This window comes from Perognathus longimembris, chromosome 5 (assembly GCF_023159225.1).
Source record: "Perognathus longimembris pacificus isolate PPM17 chromosome 5, ASM2315922v1, whole genome shotgun sequence".
In the NCBI taxonomy this organism is placed as follows: Eukaryota; Metazoa; Chordata; class Mammalia; order Rodentia; family Heteromyidae; genus Perognathus; species Perognathus longimembris.
Window position 1 is genome coordinate 30,562,188 of NC_063165.1, and position 21,686 is coordinate 30,583,873.

Sequence of the window (21,686 nt, forward strand, 5' to 3'; positions counted from 1 at the left end):
GAACTGAACACCTCATGGGAGAAAGGGAAAGGGGAAGGATGGGGGGGGTCAAGGGAAGAGGTAACAAACAGTACAAGAAATGTATCCAATGTCTAACGTATGAAACTGTAACCTCTCTGTACATCAGTTTGATAATAAAAATTTGAAAAAAAAATAAAATAAAATAAGTGTAATGTGGTCCATTCTAATCAAATAACTAGAAACATACGTATGAATTTATTTTTGGTTATTTATTTGTTTATTTCAGTGCTGAGGAATAACTGAAGTCATAATATTTATCAAGTAAGAGATCTAACACAAGACCTCAGCATTTCTGCTTTTTGTCCATTCCTTCCTTCCTTGATTCATTCTTTCTTTATTTTTTGCTTTTCCTTTCTTCCATTCACCCTTCTTTCTTCCTTCTTTCCTCCCTCCCTCCTTTCTCCCTTTTCCCTTCCTTCCTTCCTTTTTGTCTTTCTTTTTTCCTTTCTTTATGCCTTCCTTGCCATCGTTGTTGCCTTCCTTCCTTCCTTTCTTCCTTTCTTCCTTCCTTCCTTCTTTCCTTCCTTTCCTCCTTCCTTCCTTCCTTTCTTATCACCTAGGATCTCCTCACAGACTTTGTATGGAATAGCTTCAAACTTGTGATGTTCTTTCTTTTCCCTCTACCTCATATTATAGGTATGAGCAACCAAATCCAGTCTTAACATATTTTATGACAATAGAAAAATTAAAGAAAAAACATCAAACCAAGTTAACAAACATCTGTGGGCTCAGTAGCTGTTGAGGAATATGATAGCTTTGAGGTGCATATTTCCTCTCACATTTAGCCCTTCATGCTCCTATATTTGTGCCAGGTCATTGTATTTTAATTTCCATTCATCTGTTGGACAGTGCTGTAGAACATTCTGTATGTATCCACTCCAGCATTCTTGCTTCTTCATCTGCACGATAAACATTCTGAATGTGTTGATAAAAGATCTCATGTGGCCCTAATCTGAAATTTCTACATTGCTAAAGTCATTTCATTGTTACTCATGTATTTATTGGAAATTTGCACTTCTGTTGAAAACTGTTTTTTCATTTCATCTTGCCATTTATTAATTGGATATTTGTTTCTTAGTTTCTTAGTTGTTTGGTCTTTCATAGCTACTTATATATTCAAGATAGTCACCTGCCATTTATACCTGTTCATGCTTAATCATAGAGTTCATGCTGTCAATTTCTATTAGATAATTGACTGGTCCAAACTTATTACTACATTTTTATTTTGTTAGTGTTCAATTTCCTTCTTTTTTATTGAACTTTTTTCTTTATTGTCAAAGTGTGGTACAGAGGGGATTCATATGTAAGGCACTGAGTACATTTTTTGTTCAACTTGTTACCTCCTGCCTCCCCACTCCGCACAGGTGGCTGGCCACCCCTAAACAACAACACCTGCTCTGACAGGAACACTCCATACAGGTGGGCGAGCCACCTCTCAGTGGCAAAACTTAATCTGAGAGGTGAGCTCCCTTGACTCACAGCAACTAACTAGAGGGGAAAGAATCAAAGAAGAGAAAAGTCTCCATGCCACGCTGAATCAGAGACCCACGAACCCCCATCAGGGGTCCACAAGGGTCAGCACAACACAGCGGCAGAGCACTGTCCTGCAGAGAAAGTCACAGACACTACCCACCCCTAATTGCAGTGAGGTTAACCGCCTCGGCAACAACTGAGATGGTCATGCTCACCCATAGGGCAGTAAGGTTCAAGAGACAAACTCAAACCCGGAGCCAGTATACAAACAAGTTCCCTCTGGTGAACCAGCAGGAACCAGCACAAAGCCAAGCCAAGGCCGCCACCTACAGGCCACCAAAAGGAAGTGCAAAACTTCAGGTGCGTATATCACAAAGAAATATTACAAATTTTATGAAAGGTCAAGCCAACTCGCCAGCTCCAAAAAGCAGTACAACCGAAGAGGACATGGAGAATAAAGAAACAACTGAGGCTAAGATAGCAGAAATGATCAAAAGCCTCAGGAACAAATTTAGAAAACAATTCCAGGAGTTTAGAATGGAAATCTCGAAGGACCTTCAGGAAGTCAAGAAAGAAATGGAAGCAAAAATACATACAGTCTACTCCTCCGTTAAAGAAGATCTTAACATCCTGAGAAATGAAGTGCATGAAAAAATAGATTCAAAACACAACTCATTAAAAGATGAACTTACGGGGCTGGGGATATAGCCTAGTGGCAAGAGTGCCTGCCTCAGATACATGAGGCCCTAGGTTCGATTCCCCAGCACCACATATACAGAAAACGGCCAGAAGCGGCGCTGTGGCTCAAGTGGCAGAGTGCTAGCCTTGAGCAAAAGGAAGCCAGGGACAGTGCTCAGGCCCTGAGTCCAAGGCCCAGGACTGGCCAAAAAAAAAAAAAAAAAAAAAGATGAACTTACGGGCTGGGGATATGGCCTAGTGGCATGAGAGCTTGCTTCGTATACATGAGGCCCTGGGTTCGATTCCCCAGCACCACATGTACAGAAAACGGCCAGAAGTGGCACTGCGGCTCAAGTGGCAGAGTGCTAGCCTTGAGCAAAAAGAAGCCAGGGACAGCACTCAGGCCATGAGTCCAAGACCCAGGACTGGCCAAAAAAAAAAAAAAAAGATGAACTTACCACAATGAGAGCGAATCTGGCAACCATAAACAGCTCACTCACCTCGATGCAAACCACACTTGAAGCCACATCACAAAGAATTGATCATCTTGAATCTGGATAACCTCACCCAAATAACAGAAGCATATATGACACCTGGCAGACCAGACCCTCGAAAATCCTTCCCTAGACACATCATTATCAAGGCCTCAGATCTCAAGAATAAGGAGCAAATTTTGAACTCAGCCAAAACGAAGAAAGAACTATATTACAATGAACAAAAGATCAGAGTCATGGCAGACCTCTCCACACAAACTTACAACACACAAAGAGCTTGGAAGAACACAATCTAAGTCCTCGAGGCCAACAACTGCCAACCCAGAATTAGATACCCAGCAAAATTAGAATTGACCTTTGAGGGAAAAACCAGAACTTTCCACAGCAAAGAGGAACTAAAGGATTATGTGAATAAAAAAACCAGCCTTACAGCAAAATCTAAGAGGGGAACCCCACCCAACAGAAAACGTACAGTACCCCCAGACAGACATAGAAAGAAACTACAATAGCCAGAGTGCAACTGGAAGAGCAGCTCAATAAAGACAAGAAAGAAGGGAGAGAAAACACATCCTAGCAGGAAAATGGAAGGGGAAAAATCCACACCTATCCATGATCTCTTTGAATATAAATGGTATAAACTCTCCAATAAAGAGGAGCAGACTGACAGAGTGGATCTGTAAACAAAAAATTGCTATCTGTTGTCTTCAAGAGACCCATCTTAAAGCAAGGGAAAAAAACAGGTTCCAAGTGAAAGGATGGAGCAAGATCTACCAAGAAAACGCACCTACCAAAATGGCCAGTGTAGCCATCCTGATTTCAGACAAGCTAGACTTCTCATTAAAATCAGTTCAAAAAGATAAAGAAAGGCACTATATTTTAATACAAGGAAAAATCCAGAATCAAGATATCATGGTGATAAATTTATATTCACCAAACAAAAGAGGCCCTAAATATATCAAATAAATTCTTTTAGAACTACAGAACAAGATAGACCCAAATACAATCATTGTGGGAGATTTTAATACTCCACTGTCTCCAAAAGACATATCCAACACACAGAGGATTAGCAAGGGAGCCAAAGACTTAAGTAACACCATATCCCACATAGACCTGACAGATCTGTACAGAGTTTTTCACCCTACAGAGACCCAATACACATTCTGCTCAGCAGCCCATGGAACATACTCCAAAATAGATCATGTTATAGTCCACACAAAGAACCTACAATAAATACAAGAGTATTGACATTGTCCCATGTATTTTATCTGATCACAGTGGAATCAAGGTAACCCTCAATAACAAAGGATACCACAGAAACTACACAAATACGTGGAGCCTAACCCTTCACTGTTATCTAACACTTGGGTCACAGAGCAAATTAAGGACGAAATTAACGAATTCATAAGCTACAACGACAATGAAAATACATCACAAAGAAACCTATGGGATACAGCTAAGGCAGTGCTGAGGGGCAAGATCATTGCCCTCAGCGCACACATTAAAAGAATGGAATCAGAACATGTAAATAACCTCATGATGCAGCTAAAACGTCTGGAGAAACAGAAAAAATTGAATCTAAAATACTAGGAGGAGAGAGATCACAAAGATTAAAGAAGAGATAAATCTGATTGAAAATAGAGACCATTGAACAAATTAATAAAACTAAAAGCTGGTTCTTTGAGAAAATAAATAAAATTGACACACGCCTAGGAAGATTTACAAAAAAAAAGAAGAGTCTCATACCCGTAAGATCAGGGACTCCACCAGAAAAATTACAACAAATACACACGATATTCAAACAATCATAAGGAACTATTTCCAGAACCTCTACTCACTAAAGAATGAAAATTTTACAGAAATGGATCAATTCCTAGAGAAGCATAAACTGCCCAAACTGAATCAAGAAGAAATAAATGAACTAAATAAACCATAACTTACAACAAGATACAGAAGGTAATCAAGAGAATCCCAACAAATGCGTCCCAGGCCCAGATAGATTCACCAATGAGTTCTATAAAACCTTCAGTGAGGAGCTAATACCAATACTCCTCAAACTCTTCCATGAAATAGAAACAGAGGGAGAAAGCCCACATTCATTCTATGAAGCCAATATTATATTCATCCCCAAACCAGGCAAAGACCCAACAATAAAAGAGAATTACAGACCAATAGCACTAATGAACACAGATTCAAAGCTCCTCAACAAAGTATTAGCTAACAGGATCCAGAAACTGATCAAGAAAATTATATATCATGATCAAGTAGGCTTCATCCCACAGATGCAAGGACGGTTTAACATCCGCAAATCAATAAACATAATTCACCACATCAACAGAGCTAAGACCAAGAACCACATCATCATCCCAGCCGACGCCCAAAAAGCCTTTGACAAAATACACCACCTATACATGTTAAAAGCCCTGGATTAAAGGGAACTTTCTTTAAAACAATAAAAGCCATATACAACAGACCAACTGCTAATATCACATTAAATGGGGAGAAACTAAAACCATTTCCCCTAAACTCAGGAACAAGACAAGGATGCCACTCTCCCCACTTCTATTCAACATAGTGTTGCCTCTCTGTACATCAGTTTGATAATAAAAATTTGAAAAAAAAAACACAAACAAAAAAAATCCCTGGAATCCCTAGCCATAGCAATAAGGCAAGAGGAGGACATCAAAGGGATCCACATTGGCCAAAAAGAAATCAAACTATCCCTATTAGCAGATGACATGATCTTATATCTGAAGGACCAAAAAAAATCAGTCCCCAAACTCCTAGACCTAATAAACCATTTTCGCAAAGTAGCAGGATACAAAATCAAGCCACAAAAATCAGCAGCTTTTCTGTACACTAGCAATGTACAAGCAGAAAAGGAAATTATGGAAAAATGCCATTTACAATAGCTAAAAAAAAGAATAAATCACCTAGGGATTAACCTAAATTAAGATGTGAATGATCTATTTAATGAGAACTATAAAAATCTAAAAAGGGAAATCAAAGAGGATACACAGAGATGGAAAGACCTCCTATGCTTACGGGTAGGCAGAATCAATATAGTGAAAATGGCCATATTGTCCCAAATGTTACACAAATTCAATGCAATCCCCATCAAGATCCCAGCTACATTCTTCACTGAAATAGAGAAAAGAATCCATATGGAACAGCAAAAGACCTAGAATAGACAAAGCAATTCTAGGGGAAAGAAGCAGCACAGGAGGAATCACAACACCAGACTTCAAGCTCTATTACAGAGCCATCATAACAAAAACAGCTGGTATTGGTATAAAAACAGACCTGAAGACCAATGGAATAGAATAGAAGACCCAGAAATAAAGCCGCATTCTTACAGTCTGCTGATATCCAACAGAGGAGCTAAAGATATACAATGGAAAAAACATAGCCTCTTCAACCACTGGTGCTGGGAAAACTGGGCAGCCATATATAGAAAATTCAAAGTAGACCCTAGCCTATCACTATGCACCAAAATCAACTCAAAATGGATTAAAGACCTCTACATCAGACCTGAATTTTTGAAACTACTGAAGGATAGAGTAGGAGAGACTCTAGAACTTATAGGCACAGGAAGGAACTTCCTGTGTCCCAGGGGCACAACAGATAGGGGAGAGACTCGACAAATGGGACTACTACAAAAAATAAAATGTTTCTGCACAGCTAAAGACATAGCCACCAAACTAAAAAGACAGCCAACCGTATGGGAAAGGATCTTCACCAGCACAGCAACAAAGGCCTAATATCCATCATCTACAAAGAACTAAAAAAACTAACCCCCTCCAAACCCAGTAAACCAATTATTAAATGGCAAAGGAGCTAAAGAGACTTCACAGGAGAAGAGACAAAAATGGCAAAGAAACATATGAGGAAATGTTCAACATCCTTGGCAGTAAAGGAAATGCAAATAAGAACAACCCTGAGATATCACCTCACTCCAGTTAGAATGGCCTATACTCTGAACTCAGGCAACAACAAATGCTGGAGGGGATGCAGGGAAAGAGGAACCCTTCTCCACTGTTGGTAGGAGTGCAAATTACTACAACCACTTTGGAGAACAATATGGAGGTTCCTCAAAATGCTCAGTATAGACATACCCTATGGCCAAACCATACCATTCTTAGGCATCTATCCTGAACAACAGGTCTTAGAATATCAAAAAGACACCTGCACATCCATGTTTATCGCTGCACAATTCACAATAGCCAAAATATGGAAACAACCCAGATGCCCTTTTACAGATGAATGGATCCAAAAAAATGTGGTACCAGTGGAATACCACATAGCAATTAGACATGACAAAATATTGGTATTTGCAGGAAAATGGTCAGAACTTGAACAAATAATGTTTAGCAAGACAAGCCTAGAACGCAGAGAACAAAGGGGCATGGTCTCCTTGATATATGACTGTTAGGGTTGGGGGGAGGGGAGACAGTAGAGACCAGGTCTGTGAAACAAAAAAGTTCTTGTCAAATGGTATTTTCACAGGTTTGGGTCAGCGACCTTACATTATGTATCTAAACCAAACAACGATTAGACATAAAAAGGTCTGGAATAGACCTCTCAGTGGATCACAATAGCTCAATAGTTATGTACATATGATGATATAAGACAAAGATAAGCAAACTTTATTGTTGATGTTACATTTAAAGTTCTAGGTGAATTTCCTTTGGCGTACACCACTTGGCTACTGATTTTGGTACACTGGGTATTGTATATATGCCTACCTGATCTAGGGAAGGGAAAGAAAAACGAGGGTGTAAGATATCACAAGATATGTACTCACTGCCTTATTATGTAACTGTACCCCTTTTGCACAACACCTTGTCAACAAAATTTAATTAATAAATAAAAAAGAGCAGTGACTGAAGGGTTGTATCTAAGGTTTTAATTCCCAAATAGTTTGGATAGCAAGGTGCAAGTACACATTAAAATTCTTATGCCTTCATAAAGCAAACAATACACTAAACAAAACCTTTTCACTACAAAAAGTAAAAGTAAGAAACTTACATGAATTTTAGCCACTGTATTTACTTTTCAAAATTATTTTACTTTTCAATATTTCTATATTTCAACTCCTACTTTCAAATCCTAGCTTTTCTTTAAAAATGTGAGTGATATGTGGTTTTAAGATGAGTTAACACTGTTACTAATTTTACATTCTAAATGACAAAATAGCAAATTATTCAACCAAAATTTTAAAAATTCTGTGAAAATTTGTGGCATACAAATTAAAAGTGATTTCTGATAACTACTTTGGTGGCAAACATATATATATATATATATATATACACACATATATATATATGTCTTAAGATGATTGTATCGAAAATTTTCACCATCAACTCCACCAGAGTTAAGACCCCAAGCTGATCAGTAGCAATCAGTTGTAGAATATGAAAGAAAGTTAGAATTCACAGGTCAGTAGCAAAGATCTATTATTTGAATGGAATCTGTCTTTTCTCCATAGAATGTTTTGTATTGCTCTGGATCATAAAGGGGACAGGTCTTGTGCATGCTATCAAAGTGTCATATGACTAAGCTATGCCTACAGCAGCCCCATAGTTCTATCTCAGAATTATCTAAATATAAACCTGAAGACATTTATTAATAATAAAAATAGCAATAATACATCTAAAAACAAAGCCCGATACAGCTTTTAGAGAAGAAATTATAACTTTTCTTCAATCTAAAAGACATGTGCCACAGTTCAGAATAGGATATTGGTGCAGCCTGACCCATTCCAACATGAGTGTGCTATGTAGCACTGCACATGAAATATGGCACATCATGGAGAAAAGACTGAGATATTTGTGGAAAATGGGAGATAATTACAAAATGACGAGTGAGTCTTTAAGAAAATGGACATTATGGTGGGAAAATGGATTACAAGTGATAGTATATTGTCATTTATTACTTTCTGTAATTTACCTTTTGTTATCTTTGAACAGTTGTACAACGTTGTTTCAATTCAACATATTAACTTATGTAAGCACAACCCACCTTGATCCATGGAATTTATTTTGTTTGGTTTCCAAAATAATTACGATTGAAGATGAACATTAATTGTGTAACCTCTAAGATGTTTATTTAAAACACATCTCTAACATGCTTCCTAAAAATGGACACTGTATAAAATGTCAAAAATTGTATAAAAATAGTCTTCCCATTTAAAACAATCACCATATCTAGGAAAGTTGATTGTAACTTTCTGACACCAAAATTATTTAAAACATCAAACCAAATATAGGATGATTTTAAGATATAAAGATACACATTTTATAGTTTGGACATCTACCTTGGAAATATTAAGGCAAATGTTGTTGAGTTATTCTCCTTGTATATTATCTTCCTTAGTGAATGTTGACAGTTAAAGACATAAGTCATTGGTATTGACACTAAGGAAAGTAATGTCCAAGATTACAGGTAGCTGTATTCTACTGACAGCCCATATGCTTGAAGAAAACAATCTATTGTTTGAAAAATAAATGGAAACTACAGTTGAACTTAGCCAAAAGGCTGAGAACCAAAATCTAGAGAGAAAAGATAAAAAGACAAACCAGCAATACTTACAAAACTATATGGGGGGAGGAGGATGCAGGGAAAAATGAGAGAGGAGGCAAGAAGTTAGATAAGAAATGTACTCACTGCCTTATTTATGAAACTGTAACTCCTCTGTACATCACTTTAACAATAAAGAAATGAAAAAGAAACAAAGGAAAATTATGTGCTCCAGTTAGAATTTATATCTACCCAATTTCATTCTCTCAGCAGGTGAAGTAAGGATGTTTGAGGACAACAACTCTTCCACCACTGAGTTCATACTCATAGGATTCACAGATCATCTGGAGCTGAAGGCCCTGCTGTTTCTGGTATTCCTGGTCATCTATTTTGTCACTGTGGTGGGGAATCTGGGTTTGGTGGCATTGATTTACATGGAACACCGTCTTCACACACCAATGTACATCTTTCTGGGAAACATGGCTCTCATGGATTCCTGCTACTCCTCTGCCATTACTCCCAAGATGTTACAGAACATTTTTCTGCAGACAAAAGGATTTCCCTCTATGAATGTATGGCACAGTTTTATTTTCTCTATTTTGCTGAAACCACAGACTGCTTTCTTCTGGCAGCAATGGCCTATGACCACCATGTGGCCATTTGTAGTCCACTGCAAGATATCCAAGATATCCAAGAAACTCTGCATTCAGATGACCACAAGTGCCTACATTGTTGGAAACCTGCATTTGATCATTCAAGTAGGATTATTGTTTAGGTTAACTTTCTGTGGGTCAAATGAAATTAATCGCTTCTTTTGCGATAATCTTCCTTTATATAGACTCTCCTGTGTTGACCCTTACATTAATGATTTGATGATACTTATTTTATCAGGGTCAATTCAAGCCTTTACTATTACTATAGTCCTAATATCCTATTTCTATATTCTTTTCACTATATTCATAATGAAATCCAAAGAAGGAAGAGGCAAAGCCTTATCTACCTGTGCATCCCACTTCCTTTCTGTATCAATATTCTATGGTTCACTACTCTTCATGTATATTTGACCAAATTCAGTTAATGAGGGGGATAAAGATATATCTGTTGCTATTTTTATACACTAGTAATTCCTTTATTAAATCCTTTCATTTATACTCTTTGGAATAAGGAAGCAATAAATGCTATAAAAAGACTAATGGACAGTAGATAATTTTTTAACATTTGGAAATAAGTATCATGCCTTTCAGTTCAATAATAATTTTCATGAATCAATATGTACTGAGAATGTAGAAATTCCACTTGTACTCCAAATATTCACATGTTAAAATAAGCTGGTATTGGGGCTGGGGATATAGCCTAGTGGCAAGAGTGCCTGCCTCGGATACACGAGGCCCTAGGTTCGATTCCCCAGCACCACATATACAGAAAACGGCCAGAAGCGGCGCTGTGGCTCAAGTGGCAGAGTGCTAGCCTTGAGCGGGAAGAAGCCAGGGACAGTGCTTAGGCCCTGAGTCCAAGGCCCAGGACTGGCCAAAAAAAAAAATAAATAAATAAGCTGGTATTTGAAATTAATTATTTCCAAAAATAAAGGTTCTACTAATAGATATTTGAATGACTAAGGTGTTGTGTAAATTTGGATATCAGAATGCATTCTGTCATTTAAAAATATCCATCAAATGCTAGAATAAAAGTTGGTATAAATAAAGGATGCTGGAAATTTTCTCAAACACTTACAGAAGCAGGTACACTACATGTTTTCAATTATTGATCACTTCATAAACAGTATGATATTGTGGGAACAAGTTTCATACTAAATTCAATTATTAAATTGATTTTAGGTATTTCAAATTTTCTAATCAGTGATATTTGATATTAGTATGTAACATTTTCTGAACTAGAATAACAATTCCTTATTTGTAAATTCTTATTTAAAATTATAAACTTTGCAATGACATCCCAATGTATTTCAATTTTTATATGCTTTTCTTATTTGCCTATCTTCCATGAAACAAATAGTTGTTAAATATATCCAATAAATCAAGATTTTCCTTCTTGGTAGCAAAACTGTTTTGTTGGTCATTAAAAATACCAACATCTGGGGCTGGGAATATTGCCTAGTGGCAAGAGTGCTTGCCTTGTATACATGAGGTCCTGGGTTTGATTCCTCGGCACCACATGTACAGAAAATGGCCAGAAGTGGCGCTGTGGCTCAAATTGCAGAGTGCTAGCCTTAGCAAAAAAGAAGCCAGGGACAGTGCTCAGGCCCTGAGTTCATGGCCTAGGACTGGCCAAAAAAAAAACAAAACAAAAAAAACCAAAAAACCAACATCTATACTAATTCTAATTCAAAAATATCAATATGCTCACATTATTTTCAAAAGACAGACATGTTTTTCTATTACAAACCAGAAAAATGTACAAACACCAAAGAAAAATCATTTACTGGAACTCATTTACTGCACTATCTGTAAAGCATATGCCAAGAATTTTCATGTCTTCTAACAAACACTTCCATGTCATACTTTTCCAAATAAAAACCTCATGGATTGAAATATTGAGGAGCTTGGCCAAGCTGATCCACAGAAGTCCAATGCATCTAAAATTTGAATCTGTGCTTCTTTTTCTGCACATGGATTTAGGATTAAGATAATGGAAATTATTGCCTCTGATGTCTATTAAATAATACGAAAAATAAATAGTATCACAGGAGAAGAGACAACAATTTGATAGTTGCTCCAAACAAGGAACATAAACAGCTAGTGAATTTCTAGAAAATGAGTTACTGGGGTTGGGAAATAGGGATTGACAACACTACAAAGCCAACGTGACAAACTATTTTAGAGGTCTTGGTGACTGAGGGGAGTGTGAATAGATCAGGTTACTGATAACCTTCATTTCCACTCTCAAGGAATCAAAATTTATATTGAGGCATCAGACCATATACCTTTAGACAGCAGAGTAATTTCAGAAAAATTGGCAGCTGGTTGCTTTTAAAAGATATGGAATGTGATAATAGTACATACTTATAATGATTCACTCTTAAAAGTTTATGTCTGTAACATTATGTAACATACAATAGTACATATATTATATAATAATCCACATATTAGTTCATGAAAGAAGAACTTAAGAATAGTCAAAGAGGGCTGGGGATATAGCCTAGTGGCAAGAGTGCCTGCCTCAGATACACGAGGCCCTAGGTTCGATTCCCCAGCACCACATATACAGAAAACGGCCAGAAGCGGCACTGTGGCTCAAGTGGCAGAGTGCTAGCCTTGAGCGGGAAGAAGCCAGGGACAGTGCTCAGGCCCTGAGTCCAAGGCCCAGGACTGGCCAAAAAAAAAAGAATAGTCAAAGAAAGGAGAATGGTAAGCAAAAGCAACTTGTAATTGTTGGATAATAAAATAATCCTACACCTTTAGCATTAGCCATTCACCATGTGATTTGATACTATCAATACTCAACCAATGCATGTCATTTGGCAATCAGTAAATATTTTCTACAACACAGTTTTAAAATAATAATGTTCATTGTCTATTGTGGAATGTTTTAATTTTAAATATTAATGTTTTAAATTTACCTGTTTAAAAATTACTAATTTGGTAAATATTCATAGGTATACCCAGTACACACAAACCAATTTAGGTTCTTAAATAGGACATAAAAGTAAGAACAAATCAAGAATATATAAATAAAAGTATTAGTAGATTTAAATTATTTTGGAGTGTAAACCTCAATTTTAATGGACAATTTTTCATCGACTCCTGATACCCTCAATATGCGGATGTTGACACCCTGTCTGGCGTCTCCATTTGTGACTTATCCTCATTCCTTATTTTGGTATTGTACAGAGTTTACAAAAACTACTATTTCTCCATGTTCACTGATTCCTTCTTCTGTTAGCTCAAGTTTACTATTTATTTCACATATTGGACTTTTCAACTACAAAATTTCCATTTATTTTTACTTTCATTTTCATGGTAGTATATATTTGATGTACTATTGCCTTCAGAACTTCGTTTTTTTACTTTTATCTTCTGAATATATTAATTATTGCTCTTTTGAAGTATTTTAGTGCTAAATTCAATATCCCATTAGCCTCACAAACATTTTTATTTCATGTTTCTTCTTGTGCCATATGTATCACAGTTTTTGTCTATCTCCTGACTCTTTTATTGGTAAACTAATTATTTGAAGATAAAAATATAATAGTCACTCTACTCATTCACTCATTCTAGGAGTTCGTTGTTATTTTTTTATGGTTGACAACTGGCTGGAGTATTTTTGTGAGGACTATTTTTGTTTTGCATACAGTGTGGTGTCTGATGGAACTCTGCAAAAAGATGCAACTTTCAGTGTCGCATGCACACCATTATATGGGATGACTGTCCAGGTAGGACAGGCCTACTTTATTTCTTTATTGTTTTGACTGATCATGCTGTAATTATTTCTCAACCATAGCCTATTAAATCAAGCCCCATTGCAAGGATAGTTCCTTAAAACCAGCTTTCTCTCTTTTGTTGTCTTAGAGAAATAAGCTTATCTATGGCATAGCTAATGATTTTATAATTTGTTACCAATGTGCCTTGCACCAAAACGCTCAATATTTAGTCAAGGTATATTATATACACATATAAAAACAGCATAAGGAAAGCCATTCATGGGAAAGAGGTCTGAGAGGAATAGGAAAATGGAATGGCGGTGGTGAATTTGAGCAAAGTACATTCAATGCATACATGGACATATCAAAATAAAACTACTTTTTACAATAAGTATATACTGGATTTTAAAGATACAACACTAATAGGTATGAGTTATCTACATTCTATTTTAAATATGGTTAATTCCCTTTGGAAATCCTTGATAAAAAAAATTGAATAAGATGTGTATTCATGGCTGGGAATATGGCCTAGTGGCAAGAGTGCTTACCTTGAATACATGAAGCCCTGGGTTTGATTCCTCAGCACCACATATATTGGAAAGGCCAGAAGTGGCACTGTGGCTCAAGTTGGCAGAGTGCTAACCTTAAGCAAAAAGAAGCCAGGGACAGTGCTTGGGCCCTGAGTTCAAGCCCCAGGACTGGCAAAAAAAAAAAAAAGTAATGTATTCACTGCCTTAAATATAAAGCTGTAACCTCTCTGTACATCACTTTGACAAAAAAGAATAAATTTTTTTTTAAAAAAATCGAGTCTGGGTCCTGGATCTGGAGTTAAGGCAGTGGCTAAAGTCTCCTTGAGTGACACAGCTGACTCAAGAGCACACTTGGTAAAAGGAGTAGGTTCTTGTCAGCACATGCAATGAGTATTAAACCTGTGCCTTACAACTAAGTAGAGAGTGAAAGTGATGAGAGAATTGTGGTTTTGTCAAAATATATATATATTCCTGTATCAATTCACATGATAAATGACTAATCTTTTGAAGTGAAAATCCTTATAATGTGGTGGGATACATTTGAATATCAGTCAGCCTTATAAGGCTGCAAATCCACCTTATAATGGAGTATAAGAAGCCCATTTATAACAAGAAAAGAGCCCAATTAGCAAAAACAGTCCTAAGCAGGAAGAACAGTACTGGAAGAATATCAATATCAAACCTCAAACTCTGTTACAAAGTTATAGTAATAAAAACAGCTTGGTATTGGTGCAAGAAGAGGCCTGAGGACCAATGGAATAGAACTGAAGACCCAGAGATGAATTCGCACACCAATGGCCACTTAATCTTTGATGAAGAAGCTATTAAAAAAAATAAGATAGAAGAAAGACAGCCTCTTAAACAAGTGTTGCTGGAAAAATTAGTTCAACACCTGTAAAAAACTAAAGCTAATTCCTTATATATCACCCTGCACCAGAATCAATTCCAAATGGATCAAATACACAATGGAATTCTATCCCTCTATCAGAAAGAATGATATTGCCCTATTTGTAAGGAAATGGAAGGACTTGGAAAAAAATTATACTAAGTGAAGTGAGCCAGACCCAAAAAAACATAGACTCTATGGTTTCCCTCATTGGTAATAATTAGAATATGTCTAGGATAGTCCCAGCAGAAGATCACAATAGCTCAATAGCTATGCACATATGAATACATAAGATGATGCTAAGTTATGAAAATAAGTGATTTCTCATTGTTGTTGTTATTTTCAACATACCATGTAAAATTATGCCTTTTTCTTTTATCTTTCTTCCCCAAGGTATTGCCCCTGATGTCCCTGTAACTGATTTTGGTACCCTGGTTGTTGTATATACATTTTTTATGGAAACTAGGGAAGGGAAGGGGAACATCAAAATGGACAGACAAATGGTAAAAGACAAACCAATGCAACAGCAATACTTACAAGACAAAATGCTGTAAATCAACTTAAACCAGCTGTACAACTCCTGGGGGGTGGGTGGGGAGAGGAAAAGAGAAGGGGGAAGGTGGGAGAAAAATTAGAGAGGAGGTAACAAGTTTGATAAGAAATGTACTCACTGCCTTGCATATGAAACTTTAACCCCTCTGTACATCAGTTTGACAATAAATAAATTAGTAAAAATAGTTTTAAAAGATGGTCCTTAGAAATGAAAGAACAAAATCAATAAACCAGAAGACTGAGATAGAAAAAAACTCAAATAAATCTGAGATGAAATAAACATTACTAATGAAAATGTCTTATGAAACCCATTATCTTTTTTAAATTTATATATACTTGTAAAATATTTTTAAATCAACAATTACAACTGACACAACCAAAATATAAAGAAAAAGCAAAGACTGTTTATCAGAGAATTCTTCTGAAATTATTGTATAAGGCTAATTATACTCTGATAGAAGAAAATCAGGCAGATAACAAGCAAAGCATGTAACTACAGATGAGTCCTCATTACTTAATATTAGATGCATGTAGCCTATGGCAATTTGTAGCATATTGTCTAAAGAACTAGGAGAGATGAGTTCATAAGCTTCATTCATAAGGAAAATGAAAGTTTAAGATGTTGGAAATGGTACATTCCCTGATTTAGTCAGATACATTGTACATGTGCATCAAAATACTTCAATGTGCCCATAAATAAGTAAAATTACTACTTAATAGTGAAAAATAAATCATAAAATGGTAGTACTTAGAAAATAAATACATCCTAGAACTGATGTATAATGTTGCCAAGTTAGTATTTAAAAATTAAATTGACATATATTTTTATTCTTTTTTGAAGCTTACACTATCTTAGCTATTATTAGTATACGAGTAAGAAAAATTCCATAAATACAATGAATTGTTCATGCTATTTCTTTTTTAGTGTTGCAATTATATATATATATATATAATTTTAGAAAATTTTCATGTCTAATTGTCAGGAAAATTTAGGTTAAATGTTTTCAAAATAATTTTATGCATGTATTTGGTAACTCTAACCCACCTTCCCATTTCCTTTTTGAATGCTATTTTTTTCATAAACTGTATTAGTTGCACTTTGTCCAGTGAAGGAGCAAACAAGCCAGGGATTGTTTGCTGTCAATTTGATGAGAATTATGAAGAAAATTGTGGAGGAGAAGGATGAAGAGGAAGGAGAGAAGGAGAAAAAGAAGGAATAGGAGGAGGAGCTAATACAAATCAACAAAATGGGCTTCAAACAAACTTTAGTGAAAGTTACTTTATCTTTGTCTCATAAGTCATCTTAATTAATTTCATGAGGTTTGTATTTTTATATCTCCACAGAAATACACTGATGTCATTATAGTGAATTCCCTTTAGTATTTGATGAACAGTTTAACTTTGCAGAGAGAGAGAGACATAATTGCCATCACTGACCAGCCGGTCATCTCTGAGATTTTCACTCTTTTCATCTCAAATGCATTGGATAGCACAATGCACGTACACATTAAAACTCTGACACCTTCACCATAAAGCAAGCAATGACAAAAACCTATTTTCTGTGAAAAAAGGTAAGAATTTTACTAATTTTAATGATATGATCACAATTACATTTTGAAATCATTTATGATTTGAATATTCTAAGTTTAATCTCCTTTATTATATCCTTAGCTCGTCTAAACATAAAATGACATGTGATTCTAACATGCGAAACAATACTGAAATTCATTGTATTTTCCAAATGTATAAATCAATGTGTGCATGTATTTGGCATAACTGGGATTTAAATTCATAGCCTTACACTTGAGCCATGTCTCCAGTTCTTCTATTGGCTGTTTATTTTGTAGATGATGTCTAAGGAACTTATGTTCCCAGAGTGTGGTTGAATCATGATCCTCCAGATCTCATTTTACTCCGTAGTTAAGATTAAAGTTATGAACTGGCACCCATTTCATGGTTTATACTTAACATTTTGAAAATGCTTTTCCACCATGTTCTTTTTGATGATTATGGAAATAAAACCCATTTAAAAACAGGGTTTATGTCAATGGTATTTAATTCATATGTAACAATCAGTTACTTAAGATGAAACACAATAATTTTAGAGGGGTGGGGATATGGCCTAGTGGCAAGAGTGCTTGCCTCGTATACATGAGGTCCTGGGTTCAATTCCCCAGCACCACATATACAGAAAATGGCCAAAAGGGGAGCTGTGGCTCAAGCGGCAGAGTGCTAGCCTTGAGCAAAAAGAAGCCAGGGACAGTGCTCACGCCCTGAGTCCAAGCCCTAGGACTGGCCAAATAATAATAATAATAATAATAATTTTAGAAAATTTTCATGTCTACATAATTATCAGGAAAATAGCTCAAAATAGCTCAACAGCTATGTATGTATGACAATATAAGACAAGGATAAGCAAACTCTATTGTTGACATTATATTTAAAGTTCTAGGTGAATTTCCTTTGGCGTATGCCACAGGGCTGCTGTATATGACTTTGGTACACTGGGTATTGTATAAATGCATAAATGAATAAATGTATAAAAGAGAAGCGAGGGTGTAAGATATCACAAGAAATGTAGTCACTGCCCTATTATGTAACTGTACCCCTTTGGCACACCTTGTCAACAAAATTTAATTTAAAAAATAATCTCAAAAAAAAAGAGATATAACTCACTACCTTCAATCCACAACATGACCCTCCGTTCACCATTAAAAAAAAAAAGATGGGCTGGGGATATAGCCTAGTGGCAAGAGTGCCTGCCTCGGATACACGAGGCCCTAGGTTCGATTCCCCAGCACCACATATACAGAAAACGGCCAGAAGCGGCGCTGTGGCTCAAGTGGCAGAGTGCTAGCCTTGAGTGGGAAGAAGCCAGGGACAGTGCTCAGGCCCTGAGTCCAAGGCCCAGGACTGGCCAAAAAAAAAAAAAGATGAAACAAGCTATTCTTTTAGGAATTCTATCAGAATATAAATGGTTTTCTCTTTTTATCTTTTATGCATTAGCAAAGATCAGCCCATTAGCTACTTGACTACTAGGGCATAATACAGATTATCATTTTGTGTATTTGCATCCCAGTCCTGAGTCTTGAACTCAGAGCCCTGGCTTTTTTAGTCAAGGCTATTTTTTGTTGTTGTTCTACCACTTGAGCCACAGCTTCACTTCAAGCTTTTTTTTTTTTTTTTATCGTGGTGGTCTCCCAAACTTATTATTTCTACGTATTTCTGCAATAAGATAAGGAAAAATTTACCGATGTCAACTACTTCTTGCTCCTTTTCTAAATAATGTCATATCAAAATTATGAATTGCCCTAGGTATAAGAGATACACTCCATAAATCAGTAAATGGAATTGGTGTGTCTTAAAACATAACTTTATTACAAAGTGCTGTGCCTGACTATTCCCCCTCAAAGAGGAAGAATTGGGATATTTGTTTAAAAACAAAAACTTGAGAACCATGTGGAAAGCCAGTGGCTCCCACCTAAAATCCTAGCTACTCAAGTAGCTGAAGATCTGAGGATCAGAACTCAAAACCAGCCTGCAGGAAAGCCAGCGAGACCCTTATTTCCAATAATCAACCAAAAAGCCAGAAATGAAGCTGTGGCTCAAATGATAGTATGCCAACCTCGAGAAAAAGAAGCTCAGGGAAAATTCCCAGGCCCTGAGTTCAAACCCAAGGACCAGCTCCCTGCCGCCCCCCCTCAAAAAAAAGATAGAGAGAAAATCAACATGGACCAACTCAGTATTTATAAAAATGGGGGGTCAGTGTGCAGAAATAGAAGGGAAATGTATGAACATTTATTTCTTTAGCTTTCCAAAGTAATTATCTTTAAAAATGAAAATTATCCTCTTCAGTTCTTTTTTTAACTTTTATTATTGTCTTCAATATTTATTTCACATATGTCTAAAATGTCTTATTTTCTCTTTTTCAATTTCATTTTTTATTGTTATTATGAAGGTGATATACAGAGGGGCTACAATTGCATACTTTGTGCTCCTCTCCTAATAGTCTCCTCCTTTGCTTTCACTGTGTGTGAATGCCTAGAGTACTTTAGAATTTATCATACCCTAATGCATTTTAGATCTAACATTTGCATATGTAAAATATTTTCTTAGCCCAGAAAATATACAGTAATGATAAACTGTTAAAAATATTGTGTGTTGAACCATTGAATTTAAAATTGTCTTAGAGAATCTTTAAAAATGACTGTAATTATTTGGGAAAAGAAAACCAATTTTGTTTCCCTATATTTTTGTTTTGTTTTGTTCTTTAACAGTCCTTGGGCTTAGACTCAGGGCCTGAGCATTGTCCCTGGCTTCTTTTTGCTTAAGGCTAGCACTCTGCCACTTGAGCCACAGTGTCACTTTGGGCCTTTTCTATATATGTGGTGCTGAGGAATTGAACCCAGGGCTTCATGTATCCGAGGCAAGAATGCTTGCCATTAGGCCATATTCCCAGCCCTTATTTCCTATATTTTTACATTGTACTTTCACAAGTATATAAAATTATACCTTTTCCTGTTTTAAGCATAATCCCTGAATTTTTCAATATTTTTGTGAAATTTAGCTGTCACATTTGAAAACCATTGATAAGCTAAGGGAACAAGTATTCAAGAAATACCATTACTTGTATTCAATATACATGGGAGGATGTTAGGGAAATAGGGGGAGGGGCTCAACAAACTTCTCAGTCATAAAAAGGAAATTGAGTGAAAGATATCTCTCAGTTAGATTTTATATTTTCCTAATTCCTATCTTGACACACTAGGTCATAATGCCTGAGGAAAACTATACCTCAACAACTGAATTCATCCTCATAGGATTCACAGATCAGCCAGACCTGAAGGTCCTCCTGTTTGTAGTGTTCTTTGCCATCTATCTGGTCACCATGGTGGGTAATCTGGGATTGGTGGCATTGATTTACATGGAACGCCGTCTTCACACACCAATGTACATCTTTCTGGGAAATCTGGCTCTCATGGATTCCTGCTGCTCTTCTGCCATTACTCCAAAGATGTTACAGAACTTGATTTCAAAGAAAAGAATGATATCCCTCTATGAATGCATGGTTCAATTTTATTTTCTTTGTTTAGCCGAAACTGTAGACTGCTTTCTCCTGGCATCAATGGCCTATGATCGCTATGTGGCCATTTGTAGCCCACTACAGTACCACACCAGGATGTCCAAGAAACTCTGCATTCTCATGACCACAGGAGCCTACATAATTGGACACCTGCATTCCATTGTTCATGTAGGGTTATTGTTTAGGTTAACTTTCTGTGGACCAAATCAAATCAATCACTTCTTTTGTGATGTGCTTCCCTTATACAGACTCTCCTGTGTTGATCCATATATTAATAATTTGATGATACTTATCTTGGCAGGTTTAATTCAAATCTTTACTTTGACTGTAGTCCTAATATCATATTTCTGTATTCTTTTAACTATATTCACAATGAAGTCTACGGGGGGAAGAAGCAAAGCTTTATCTACTTGCTCATCCCACTTCCTCTCTGTGTCCATGTTCTACGGTTCTCTGCTCTTTGTGTATGTTCAGCCACATTCAGATAGTGAAGGGGATAAAGACACAGCTGTTGCTGTTTTTTATACACTAATAATTCCATTGTTAAATCCTTTCATTTATAGTCTTAGAAATAAAGAAGTAACAAATGTTATAAGAAGAATAATGCACAATAGAAGATTTTGACATTATGGAATAAACATGGAAATCCTTGGAAATGGATTATTTCAATTCAAAAATACTTTGCCTAAATTGGCATATACTGATAAAGTAGAAAATTTTACTATGGAAATAGTAACTTTCTAAAAAGAATGACAATATTTGTGTTTAGCTCCACAACAAGAGATTTTGGTCAAATACCCTTGAAAATTGTGGGAACTAAGACAAACAGGAGTAAGGTAATTTTTCTGAGTCACAATTTTTGAAATAATGTATATACATATGTATTATATGCATATATAAAGATAGCTGATAAACTCTCAATATTTAAGCACAATAGAAATTTTCAGATATTAATCTGATATTAAACAACAATATCCATGGTAAATAAAGAGTATGTTCTAATTGGATCTTCATCTTGACTTTAGTCTAGGAAATGAAGGTTTTTTTTAATTTTTAAAGATATGTATATGAAAAT

General features: G+C 36.0%; 1 protein-coding gene and 1 pseudogene across 1 annotated transcript; both read left to right on the forward strand.

Annotated features, from left to right (window-relative positions):
* Positions 1–9,466: 9,466 nt before the first annotated feature.
* On the forward strand, positions 9,467–10,389 carry LOC125351271 (annotated as a pseudogene).
* A 9,913-nt stretch (positions 10,390–20,302) lies between these two features.
* LOC125351051 (olfactory receptor 5K1-like) lies at positions 20,303–21,235 on the forward strand. The gene has a single exon (XM_048345799.1). The coding sequence runs from the start codon at positions 20,303–20,305 to the stop codon at positions 21,233–21,235; it is 933 nt and encodes a 310-aa protein (XP_048201756.1).
* Positions 21,236–21,686: the final 451 nt, after the last annotated feature.